General features: G+C 39.6%; 1 protein-coding gene across 1 annotated transcript; it reads right to left on the bottom strand.

The window, feature by feature from the left end:
• Window positions 10,495-11,337, bottom strand: LOC109224460. Its single transcript, XM_019389039.1, has one exon. The coding sequence runs from the start codon at window positions 11,335-11,337 to the stop codon at window positions 10,495-10,497; it is 843 nt and encodes a 280-aa protein (XP_019244584.1).

Raw genomic sequence — 12,849 nt, 5'->3', positions numbered from 1 at the left:
ATATATATATATATATATATATATATATATATATATATATATATATATATATATATATATATATATATATATATATATATAAGTATTGCTCTCAAGGGTATATTTTACAAGGCCTATAAAGCCCTTTACAATGGAGGGATCAAATAAAACCCTAATCTACCATCAGGTCTATGCCTTCAACGGCTCCCTCGAAAGTTGTGTCCCAACGGTTCCGACTACGATCCTAGGGTCCTCAGCGGCCTCTTTTCCTGCGGGGATTCCTCCTTCATCCTCATCATCTCCAGAGCCACTGTTCGACACACATTCAGAAGCAAGCAGGGCAGCAACTTTCTCCTCTAGGGCCTTCACTCTCTCGAGCTCGAAAGACAGATTAATGCCCCCCGTATACATATCCTCGAGAGCCCGCCTCCGAGATTCCAACCGAGCATGTTCTGCGGCTCAAGTCAATTTCAGTTCGGTCTCTTCGGGCACTCTTCTAGCTTGAGCATTTATAACAGCAACATCCTCTTTGTGTAAGGATATGAGCGCCTCGGCTTCAGCTTTGATCCTGGATATCACAGCAACCAACTCAGTGTGAAGACCTCTATACTTACTACCCTCCGCCCTCGCATCGCAAAGTTGATGCCCGACTAAGGCCATCTTTCCCTGGAGGGTATCCCTCTCGGAAGCTATCTTACTAACGTGTCGTTTGAGTTCGGGAATTTCGGAGTCTCTGGCTCGGAGCTCCTCCCACATTAGGGCATCTTTCTTCTCAAACTGCGTAAATCAAATCAAAGATGTCAGAACGATGAGATCTGGTAAACATCCAGATTAAAACAAGTGGAAACTACATAACCTGCACAGCGAGATGGGTCTTCTCATGCTCATAGCGGGTCACCTCAACTTGAAACCAGGCGAAGGTTTGATTATAAAGCGACCTGGCCTGGAACCATAGAAAAGGCAAGTTAGAAAAACAGAGATCAGGATGACAAGCAGAATTTACAAAAATTACCTGCTCACAGAGCCTGTCCATCTCTTTGAAAATGAGTGAGGCATCAAGCTCAGGGATTTTCTCGAGCAGCTAAAGGCCTTTCAAACACATCCTTATCTCTGATGGGCACCGCCACATTGGAAGGATCTTCATTTTGGGCATCCTGCATTTCCTTAGGAGGTAAAGTCGACCCCGGAGGAGAACCGCTGACGTCAATAACACCGACGGGATCTGTCAGGGCCGTCTCTTGTTTCTGATGAGTTTCAGAACTGGTTTCCTCCGGACCGCCTACCAAATGCGCCTTAGCTTGAGGAATATTTTGGCCGCCCACCGGCCCAAGGGCATTACCCGTTACATCCTCGAAGGCCTCTCCAACCCGAGGTTGGACAACGACAACACCAAGTTCCGACTTGGAAGCCACTGTCTCTGCGGTATAAAGAGCGATCAGGTTTTCCCCTCCCTCGGATGCTATCGAGGAATCATTTTTTTCCTCGCCTTCAGCTCAGGGACTCCCCGATACTCCTCGAGTTAAGGCTGCTGAATCAGCCTTAGGTTCCCCCACTCTGGCTTTCTTGGATTTCGGAGACTCAGTCGACGATTCCCTCCATCTTTTCTTCTCTTCATCGGGTCTCGGGGTATCCGCTTCACCAAGCTGTTCTTCCCTCATAAGAGGAACCTTCCCCAGACCTACGCAAACACAAAATATAAACATAGGGAGTGAGGATGCTACCAGCAGTAGTTCTGTTAAGAAACACAATTACAATACAAGTAAAGGCTCACCATGGTCCGCGGTTTCCCATCGAGCCTGGGACAGATCGCGCCACACGCGCTCAACGTATGGGCGAATTGAATCCAGCTGTTTCACCCAGCCTGAGAGGTCCTTAACAGCATTAGGATACATGGCGACAGCTGCATCAGCAGAAGAAGTCAGCTCGTAAGAAGATGTACCCGGAGAGAAGCAAGAGAATATTTAACTATTATATCTAATTATGATTCATGTTCTACATCTCGGGGAATGGCATCCTCTCCGCTGGAATTAGGTCTGAGGTCCTAACGCGGATAAAGCGGCTAATCCACCCTCCGTTCCTAACCTCGACGGTACAAGCAAAAAGGGCCCTCGAGGCTCGATTGTGGAGCTTAATCTGGCCCCTACGGAAAAGTCGGGTGCTGTACATTCTGACCAAGTAGTCGAGGGTGAAAGGCATCCCCTTAATCATATTCGCATAATATCTGGTCATGTAAACAATATGCCAGAACGAAGGATGAATTTGGCCAAGGGTTACTTGATACCGTGTGCAGAAGTCGAGGATCACGAGGTCTATTGAAGGTGAGGATGGTTCCACCGGTCCAAGAGTGAACGGATAAGTATACACACTGAGAAAGCCGGCCTTATACATCGTTATATCCTCTCCTCGAGAAGGAATCTCCACAAGCACTGTGTCCCCCCAGCGGCAATTGGCCTTTACCTTTTCAATATCTGTTATTAAACTAACATATTGGGTCACAGGCTCACATCGTCTCGGCCTCGAAGAAGGTTTTTCGATCTTAATGTCGGAAGTTGTTTCAAAGGCTCCTAGGACACATTCCCCGACACGAGGAGGCATCATTGCCTTACCCTTAAACGAGCACGAGGAAGAAGAGGGCATGCCTTCCTAAGGAACAGGGGTGGAAGCTTTCTCCATTATTGTTAGAAGGTCTTATGGGAGAAAAGAAATTTGCGTTTTAGAGGAGAACGCAAGAGAGGTAAGAAAAACTCTCTTAAGGGATTGACGGTGCAGTGGAAAATAAGGAGCGAAAGAAGAAGTATTTGTAGAGGTCTGACGTGCACGTTGGAGCGGACCAGAGGATAGCTAACCACTGCAATTAATTCAAAGGCTTTTAAGGTCTGTGTGGACGCGACCTTTGGACACCTCATTCTGTCGTATCAATCGCTTGATAGGGCGTGACCACCGTCGCGGTAAAGGCACTGAATGGGTAAGAGTTCGGGATCGTTTCATATCGTTTCACTCTATGAAATGCGGGGACTATAAATGGTTAAGATTAAGATAACGTTCGATCTTGAGGAAGTATAAATCGATGATTATCATGAGAGAGCGGGAAGTTCCCAAGACACGTGATCAGAAGTGACAACACCTGCAAGAGAAACGTTAGTCTGTACCAGACTAGTAAATAGCTGTGCCAGCTATATTTCTTTGTAATAATTACTCATGTACCATGTTGAGATATTCTTTCTTATATAAAGGGGATCCTTGTCATTTTGTAAAGATATACAACATTACTCACAACATTCAATACAAGAACATTCTCTGCTCTCTAACTTAAACATATTCTCTTGATTTCACTACTTATTTTTATTGCCTACATTTATTGTGTGCTATTAATTGTTCTTCATTTGTCGTTCATTACTGGTCATAAAGAGCCTTCATCAAAGCTCTCAAAGCTGTTAGTCCTTTATCGAGTACCCATAGCCTAGCATTGAGTTCGACCTCGAGGCCCCGGATAACCAGGCTCGAGGCCCCGATTCTCATCCACTCGGTTTACTTGAACATACTATCTTCAAGATCTTATCTTATTTTTAGTCTCCTACTTAGCATCTGTTGCTTAACAACTAGCATAAAAACAAATCACGTATTTTTTGAACCACAAAGTCAAATCTAATTGTTATTACCATTTTCACTGTAAACAATTGGGAAATTACTTTAATAGTTAGAACATGAACTCTTGAGCTTGTATTGACTAGTCTTACCCCGTGTGATTAGCTTTGGATCGCTCGGCTCCGAATTGAGGGTTTTGAGCACATTCTTGAATCGGGATATAGGCTTTGAGACGAGGTAGGTCTCCTTTCTAACCTTGTATGGGGAAATTAACCCCATAGGTGAATTAAATAAGTGTATGTGACTATTTGTGGGGGCTACGTGCGTACGTGGTGACAAGAGTCCGTACGTAGCAACTATTATGCTAATTATCCAGGTAATTTAGGACCCGTATCATGCTATACTCGCAAATGCTTGAGTCTTTGCTTACTATTGAGATCACTTAGGACATGCTAGATATTGGTAAACAAATATAGACGGTTATACCCACTTACTTAAGACCTTGTATGAATTATTTGACTGTAAATGAGAAATGTGTGCTTACTTGATAATAAATTGCTATTTGTGGATCGGGTCGATCGCCTCGGTAGTAAATAGATGCATCTATGATTCGCGCCATTTGACCCTCTGGCAGTGCACGGTTTAAATATTATGTTGGAATGGGCCGTACGACCTTGGCATTATGTGCGCATGTTATATGTTTGGGATTCTCCCATGAATTACACTGCTTAAATGTTTGAAATTTAAGTGTTGCATGACATGAATAAGCTTGACATGTTAATTATGAAAGAATATCTTATTTCTCCATGATCTTGAACCGTTATTATTATGCCTGCTATCTATGCTTAGTGTAACACTTAGATATGATTATTGTCGACCCTAGTAAGTATCAAGTCGACCCATCGTCACTACTTTTTCAAGGTTAGGCGGGATACTTACTGGGTAAATATTATTTATGTACTCATACTACGCTTCTGTACTTAACTATACAGGATCTGAGGTTGGTGCATCTGGCTATCCAGCCGGCGCACACCCCTGATACTTGATCGAGACTTCACGGTGAGCTACCCCTTCTGAGCCATTCAGCAGCATGCCGGAGTCTCTTCTTCTTTTGTTATACTGTCTATCCTGTCCCAGGTAGTAGGGTAGTTATGTTCTTTTGTACATTCTACTAGTTGCCCTAGTACTTGTGACACTAGTTCCTGGAACACACATTGGTAGACTATCATTTTTGGGTTGTATATCTATTATTATGAATTATTAATTATCACTTGTTTTAAATTTAAGTCAAGAACATGTTGGGATTGTTTGGTAAAATAAATGAGAACTCACTAGTTGATTAGAGTTGGCTTGCCTAACAACGGCGTTGGGCGCCATCACGACCAATAATGGAATTTGGGTCGTGACAACCGCCTGGTTTATAAGTGCATAAAGAACTGGCCTTACTAAATTCTCCTTGAAGCGGCTTACACTTCACACTTACATAGGTGATTCCCAAACGTATAATCCCGTAGATACACTATTTGATATACCATGTATCAAACTTAGAAACTATTAAAAAGCCTTAACGCTTTATCCTTGGTACTGAACATTGTCTCATCACGAGAATGGACCAAAAACAAATTAAATTTGACAATGTTGAGCCGCCATTAATGACTTTCTTTGATCTCCTTGAACCTAGATCTTTGAATCTCCAGTCTTCTAAGTAGAGTTACCGCCACAATGATTTATCTTCGGCCACAGTCTCATTCCCCTCGATGATCTTTCAACTACCTCTGTAGTTAGGCCTTTCGAAAGTGGATCCGACACATTATCGCTTGACTTCACGTAGTCAATTATGATAATTCTCCTAGAGAATAATTACCTAACGGTTTTATGGCTTCGTCGTATATGACGAGATCTCCTGTTACAGATAATGCTCCTAGCCCTTCCTATTGCCGCTTGACTATCGCAATATATGCATATATGTGCCAATGATTTTGGGCCAAAATGAAATATCTTCCAAAAAATTTAGGAGCTATTCAACTTCTTCACCGGCCATGTTTAAGCCTATAAACTCAGCCTCCACTGTAGATCGGTCAATGCACGTTTGTTTGGACAATTTCTAAGACATCGCTCCTCCACCGACTATCTAGAATCGGTTGAACCGGTGATCTAATTTGCATCACTATACCCCTCCATTATCGCGGGATACTTATTGTAGTGCAAAGCAATTTGAGTATATTTCAAGACTCGTTTCGTTGTCATGAAATTTTAATGCGAACTTCCTTATGTCATAGACAAATACGTCTCGACTTTCAATTGCATATCAAATTATTGATTACACTTAATGTAGCAATAGTATATTACTACAACAACTTGAATGATTGGCATTACTTGTGGCTACAACCTTTTAATATAAAACACATTTCGCAATCACTCCGCCATTTTCAAGCAATTGTATGATATTTATTCATACGTCTATATGATATGCATATTATAGCACCTTCATTCATGAAACAAATCCAACCTGCAATTGATTTTGGACATGTTCATCGGTTGGTTCACCTCATTATAGACCAACGTATTAATATATTCATTCGTGAACGGTCATGTCCATGCAAAGACGTACAGATGTATCTTTCTATGAAAAGTCACAACCTTCGAAGTGACATCCTTTCATAAAAGAACTAAACAATATAAATTTTCAGTAAAGAAAATAATCTTTCGAGAAAGGCACTTGACCAACTTTTGAATTAGTAGTTTCATCAACTAGTCTTCACTTAAGACTAAACAACTGATGAATTCACCAACTACCATATCAATATCCACTAAAGATTTGTGGGGTCCAAAAAGTATATCATTTAACTCTTCTAAATAATATAGACATAAAGTCTAACATTAGCTTTTGTCATGCATAAGCTAAAAGCCCCCGCATTTTAAATATTTAATCAACATATCTTCCACATATAATCAAATAATGACTACATGATTTGGACTATTCTTTAACGTAAACACATTTGTTTAAACTCATAAATTTCCAACCCATTTGGCAAAATATTATTTGGTCAAATCTCGCATGTCTTTGTTTGGTGCTTCTTTTAGTCCGTAAAGTGACTTAACAAGTCGACACACCTTCTCTTCTTTTTTTGGAACTACGAACCTTTCAGGTTGTTCCATATAAATTTCTTCCTCCAAATCTCCATTTAAGAATGTTGTCTTCACATCTATCTGATGGATTTCAAGGTCATACACGGTGGCTAACGGTTTTAACACCCCAGTAGATGTAGTCCTTGTTACCAGTGAGTAAGTGTCAAAGTAATCAATACTTTCTCGTTGTCTAAACCCTTTGACAACTAACCTTGTCATGTATCTGTCAATAGCACCATCAGCTTCATTTTTCTTTTAAAAATCCACTTACAATCCATAGGTTTATTTCCTGGAGGAAGATCAACCAATTCCCAAGTATGATTATTTATATGGACTCTATCTCACTATTGACTTCTTCTTCTAAGGAAGACATAATTTCTTTCAAAGTTTGAAGCTTATTTTCTAACAAGAAAGTCAGAAAATATGATTCAATGGAAGTAGTTGCCCTTTGAAGTTTACTACATCTTGGATTCACCTCATTAAGTGTACTTTCCTTTGTTTCTTCTCGAGGTTGCTTAGATATTTCACTAGACGACTCACATTCTTTTTTATACGGATAAATATTCTCAAAGAATTCAGCATTATCTGATTCGATTACTGTATTAGTATGAATGTCGGGATTTTCTGATATATGAACCAGAAAATGATATGCCTTACTATTTGTTGCATATCATATGAAGACGCAATCAATATATTTTCGATCCGATCTTTATCCTTTTTAGGTTTAGGAAATTGCATTTTAGCCAAGCACCCCACACTTTAATCTATTTTAAGTTGGGTTTTCTTCCTTTCCATTTTTTCCATATGGAAAAGATTGCGTTTTGCTATGGGGAACTTGATTGAGTATTCGGTTAGCTGTAAGCATAGCTTTCCCCCACAAGTTTTGGGTAAACCAGAACTTATTTACTAGGCATTCATTATCTCTTTTGACGTTCTATTCTTTCTTTTCGCAATTCCATTAGATTACGGTGACAAATGGGCGGTCGTTTGGTGAATAATTTCATATTCCAAACATATTTCTTCAAAAGGAGATTCATATTCGATGCCCCTATTACGTTGTAGAGCAAAGAATTGTTGTTTGTGCCACGACAGAGCCAGAATTAACAAATGGTGAAGTTTTCAATCTTCAAACCAATATGACACATTTAGAACTTATAAACGGTGAAGTTTTTAATCTTCAAACCGGCTAATATCTGATATAACTAAATCTAACAAACGGTAAAGTTTTTTAATCTTCAAACCGGTAATATGTGATACAATCAAATTTAATAAACGCTGAAGTTTTTAATATTCAAACCGAACAATAAATTGTAGTAGAAAATTACTAACATTTTAGTCTCCAAAATGAGTATAAAGTCGCTTAGACTTTAATTTCCGACAAATGAGTAGAAAGTCACAAAGACTTTAATCTCAAGGAACGAGTAAAAAATCACGCAGATTTTTAAAAGGGGTAGATTATCACAAGTATTTTAATTTTCTTTTTAAATGTCTTTCCAATTAAACTATTGTAGCCCCTAAATAATTCAATAGTTTGATATATTATTATTTTTTTGGTAACCATGTAAATATTACCATTGACAAACAAATACTTACACTTAAAGAGCACTTGACCTCGCAAAAATACAGAGATCAAGCCTCCAACAGACAGACAGAAAGACTAATTACATTTGCAGCTGCTCCATAAAGTTCCTACATCTATGAGCTTTCTGTGATGAACTAATTGTGTCTACTCTAGCTAGAATCTCTCTTTTTATCTGTATAACTGTTCCTGCCGCCTGTACATGTGTCCCTTTAAACAATTTCCAGTTCCTCGCCTTCCAAGTGTGAGAAACCATTGCTCCCCATGTTGCTGCAACCCGCTCTCTTTGAAATTTCTTCCATTTCTTCTTTTTGATGCACTGTAGTACTGTCTTCAGACTTCCTAGTGGCAGTTGCGATCTTGTCCATTGCTCCACCCCTTGTTTGACATCCTGGAACCATGGGCATCCACTAAACAAGTGATCAGCTGACTCAGTAACTTGATTATCACAAAGACAGCAAGTCGACTCTTCTACTGGTATATTCAACTTTCCCAATCTTTCTCTAGTGAGCAGTCTATTTTGAACAGCTAGCCACATAATGAATCTATGCTTAGGCTGTGCCACAGGAGTCCAAATTAATTCAGCATTACCCAACCTTGGATGGTCATTCCTTAGTTCCATGTAACTCATATTAATAGAGTAGTCTCCTGTTGATGTGAGTCTATATCTACCATGTATGTACCAATTCTGCATTTTATCAGCTAGCCCTTTTATCTTTCTCCAGTACCAGCTGCTATCTGCAAGTACTTTGTGCCTCCAGATGTCTTCACCATTCTTTAGGTATACACCATGTACCCATTTTATCCACAATGAATCTTTGTTTACTACCAATTGCCATACCATTTTTCCAACTGCAGCCGTGTTCCAAATTCTACATTCTTTGATATTTAAGCCTCCATTCTTCTTAGAGGAACATACTTTATCCCATGCAACTAAGGATACTTTCTTCTTATTTTCTGAGCCACCCCATAATTACTCTCTACACTTTCTATCTACCTCCTTCAACACACTTTGAGGAAGAATAAACACAGATCCCCAAAAGTTGTATATAGAGAAGAAAACTGAGTTTATTATCTGTAATCTCCCAGCATAAGAGAGTTGTTTTGTATATGCCAATTTGATCCTATTAGTGATCTTATCTATCAGCTGGTGGCATTCCAATTTAATCCACTTTCTTGAGGATAATGTCAAGCCCAAATATCTAATTGGGAACTCTGCCACTGTGAATCCACTTCTCTCTAGTAGCTGCTCCTTAACTTCTTCTGTCACCCCAGCTAAAAATATACTGGACTTATCCATATTAGCTATCAAACCTGAAGCCTCACTAAAATGTTGCAATGCCTCTAGTACTCTTGACACAGACTTCACCTGTCCTTTGCAAATATCATAAGATCATCAGCAAAAATGAGATGTGTGAGTTTCAGCTCTTTACACATTGGATGGAATCTAAAGTCAGGAAACACACTCATTGTATTCAAGGTTCTGGATAAGTATTCCATTACTAAAATGAATAGTAATGGTGAGGCAGGATCACCTTGTCTCAATCCCCTCTTTCCTTCAAAGAAGCCATGGCTCTCCCCGTTTACTTTCACTGAGAACATTGTTGTAGTAACACATGTCATCATCCAGTTTGTGAACTTATTAGGGAATCCAAATCCTCTCATTGCATCCCCTAGGAATGAACATTCTACCATATCATATGCCTTTCTCAAGTCAATCTTCATTAAGCATCTAGGTGATGTTCTCCTATTGTAATGCCTCAACAAATCATGACATATTAACACATTATGCACCATCGACCTTCCTTGTACAAAAGCAGCTTGGTTCTCTTCCACTAAGTGTGCTACAGCTGCCTTTAGTCTACTACAAATCATCTTAGAGATGCATTTGTAGAGTACATTGCAACATGATATTGGCCTATATTGGCTTGCAAACTCTGGATTATCAACTTTAGGAATAAGTGCAATAATGGTTGCATTCAGTTGCTTCAATAGCCTTCCATTCTCAAAGAATTCCAGTATAGCTTCAGTGACTTCCTCTCCAAGAATAGACCATGTAGCTTTAAAAAAACCACTTCCATATCCATCTGGCCCAGGGCTCTTGTTGCTATCTATGCTAAACATTGCTTCCTTGACATCCTTCCTATTGAAAGGTCTAATTAACTCAACCTGTTGTGGTTAGGACAGTAAAGGTCCATTTTGAATTATGCTGGTAGATAACCTCACTCTTGATTTCCCCTAGTTCCCAATAGATCAGTGTAAAAATTCACAAACATATTAGCTATAACAGTTGGATCATTCTGCCAGATACCCTGTCCATCCTTAAGTTGTGTAGTAGCTTGTTGTAACCTTTTGTGTTTTATGACAGAATGGAAATATTTAGTGTTTTCATCCCCCAATATCAACCATTTAGCCTTGCTCTTCTGCTGCAAATACACCTCAGCCATATAGGATGATTGTCTAAACTTGGTATACAAAGTGGCCTCTTCCAGTTGTAACTCTCTATTAGTGGGATCTCTCTGTAGTCTTTCCTGAACCTCTTTAAGTGTTGCCCTGTCCACATTTGCCTCAGTCACAATGTTACTAAAGTAGGCTGCATTTAACTTCTTTAAAACCTTCTTGAGCATCTTGAGTCTTTTGACAATCTTAAACATCTTGCATCCTTCTACTTGAACTTTCCACCCTGTCTTCACTATATCAGTAAATTGAGGATGCTGAGCCCAAACATTACTATAGATGAATTGCTTTCTCATCCCAATTCTCCTATCCTCCAATGTCACCATGGCTGGACAATGATCACTAATGCCTTCTGACAAGAACCTTGCTCTGCAAGCTGGCATTACATCCAACCATGTGTTATTGATGAATATCCAATCTAGTTTTGAAAAAATTCTCTGATCATTGTTCTTATCATTCCAAGTATAGTGATTCCCTGAATAAGGAAACTCTATTAATTCACAATCCTGAATGCATGTGTGAAAATCTACTACATCAGCCCAAGTAACTGGGTTCCCTCCAATTCTGTCTTCTGCTCTCAACACTGAGTTAAAATCTCCCAACACCATCTATGGCTTCTTACAACTAGCATGGTAATCCACCAGGCTACTCCACAGCTCTCTCCTCTCTTCTTTAGTGTTAAAAGCATATACAAATGTCACCACAAATGTCATTTGTAATGGTTTATATATTACCTCACACGTGATACTCTGGGCAGTTTTGCAAACAACAGACACATTATAATAGTCCGGTCTCCATGTCACCACTATCCTCCCATTGTAGTGTTCCTCTAAGTTTGTAACATTTCTCCATCCACCAAACATTTTTTCTGTAACCATTTCTATTTTATTCTTTTTTATCTTAGTTTCTAGTAGACCAATCAATCTAGCCTGTTCACTATTGCAAAGGAGTTTCACCTCCTTTTGCTTATTTGGGGCATTTAAGCCCCTGAAGTTCCAGCTTAGTATCTTAACCATTCCCAGTGTGGGATATGGTCCTCTTATCCACATTTACACCTGACTATTTCTTCTCCAGTTATCCTTTCCTCCTTCTTGTGCCTCATGTTCCAGCACTTGAAAGGAATTCACATTATTTCCCTGCTTTGTCACTTGTTGATGATGTTGGCTTCTTCCTGATCTTTGTGTGTCACCCACACTGTCTCTACCTGCTTCTTGGTCGGTAAACCTTGTGTTGGTTTACTCTTTTGTAGAACAAGGTTGCTGCTATCTGTTATAACTATACTTGCATTTTCCTGTTGCTTCTGTTCTTTTTGACCTGCTATAGCTTGCCCCATAGCTTGCACTTGTACCCCCTCAGGTGCTGTTTTATTCTTCTCCACTGGACCCTCCTGTTTCTCTGTGTTCCTTTTCTTCCTGCACATATCTGTTGCATGACCATATTTATTACAATGGGTGCATAGCGTTGGTTTCCAATCACAGGACACCTTCTGCTCAATTAACATCCCCCTTTCATTAACAAACCTCACATATTCTAGTAAGTTGGCCCCCATTTGAACCTCAACTAACATCCTCGCAAAGTTAAGTCCATTCTACTTCTCAGTATTATGATCCACCATCATTGGCCTCCCTACCAAACTCCCTATTTTGCTCAAAGACTTAGGACTCCAGTACTTAAAATCTAGTCCTGGTAACCTAATCCATATAGGAACTGTATTTAGTTCATCTCTTGTAAACTCCATTTTCGGCTCCCATGCTTTCACAATGAACGACTTATTGTCAAAATGATAGATTCCTCCTTGGATAGCATCATTCTTCCCTACAATTGTATCAAATCTTACTAAGATTATCCCATTCTTAAGCATAGCAATTTTATTAATTCCATGTTTAGCCCATAGCCTTTGTATGAAGCCCTTGATTACTTCAAATGGAGGATGAGCCCCCAAAACATAACATACAATTGCATTTTTCCAATACTCTATCTCTGAGCTGATATCTCCCATTTCAATTTCAACCATAGGAGACTCACCTTTCATTTTGGGAGCCACATACTCTAATTTGAACCCTGCATTTGACACTTTATCAATGTCAAAATTATCCCAGGCTGATTTCCTCGACTGCAAT

The sequence above is a fragment of the Nicotiana attenuata genome, chromosome 3, assembly GCF_001879085.1.
Source record: "Nicotiana attenuata strain UT chromosome 3, NIATTr2, whole genome shotgun sequence".
NCBI lineage: Eukaryota > Viridiplantae > Streptophyta > Magnoliopsida > Solanales > Solanaceae > Nicotiana > Nicotiana attenuata.
This window is presented reverse-complemented; position numbering and strand designations above follow the sequence as displayed.

Bases quoted from the DNA above. Each gene is read 5' to 3' on its own strand.
- LOC109224460 (XM_019389039.1), bottom strand. From the start codon at position 11,337: ATGGTGTTGGGAGATTTTAACTCAGTGTTGAGAGCAGAAGACAGAATT.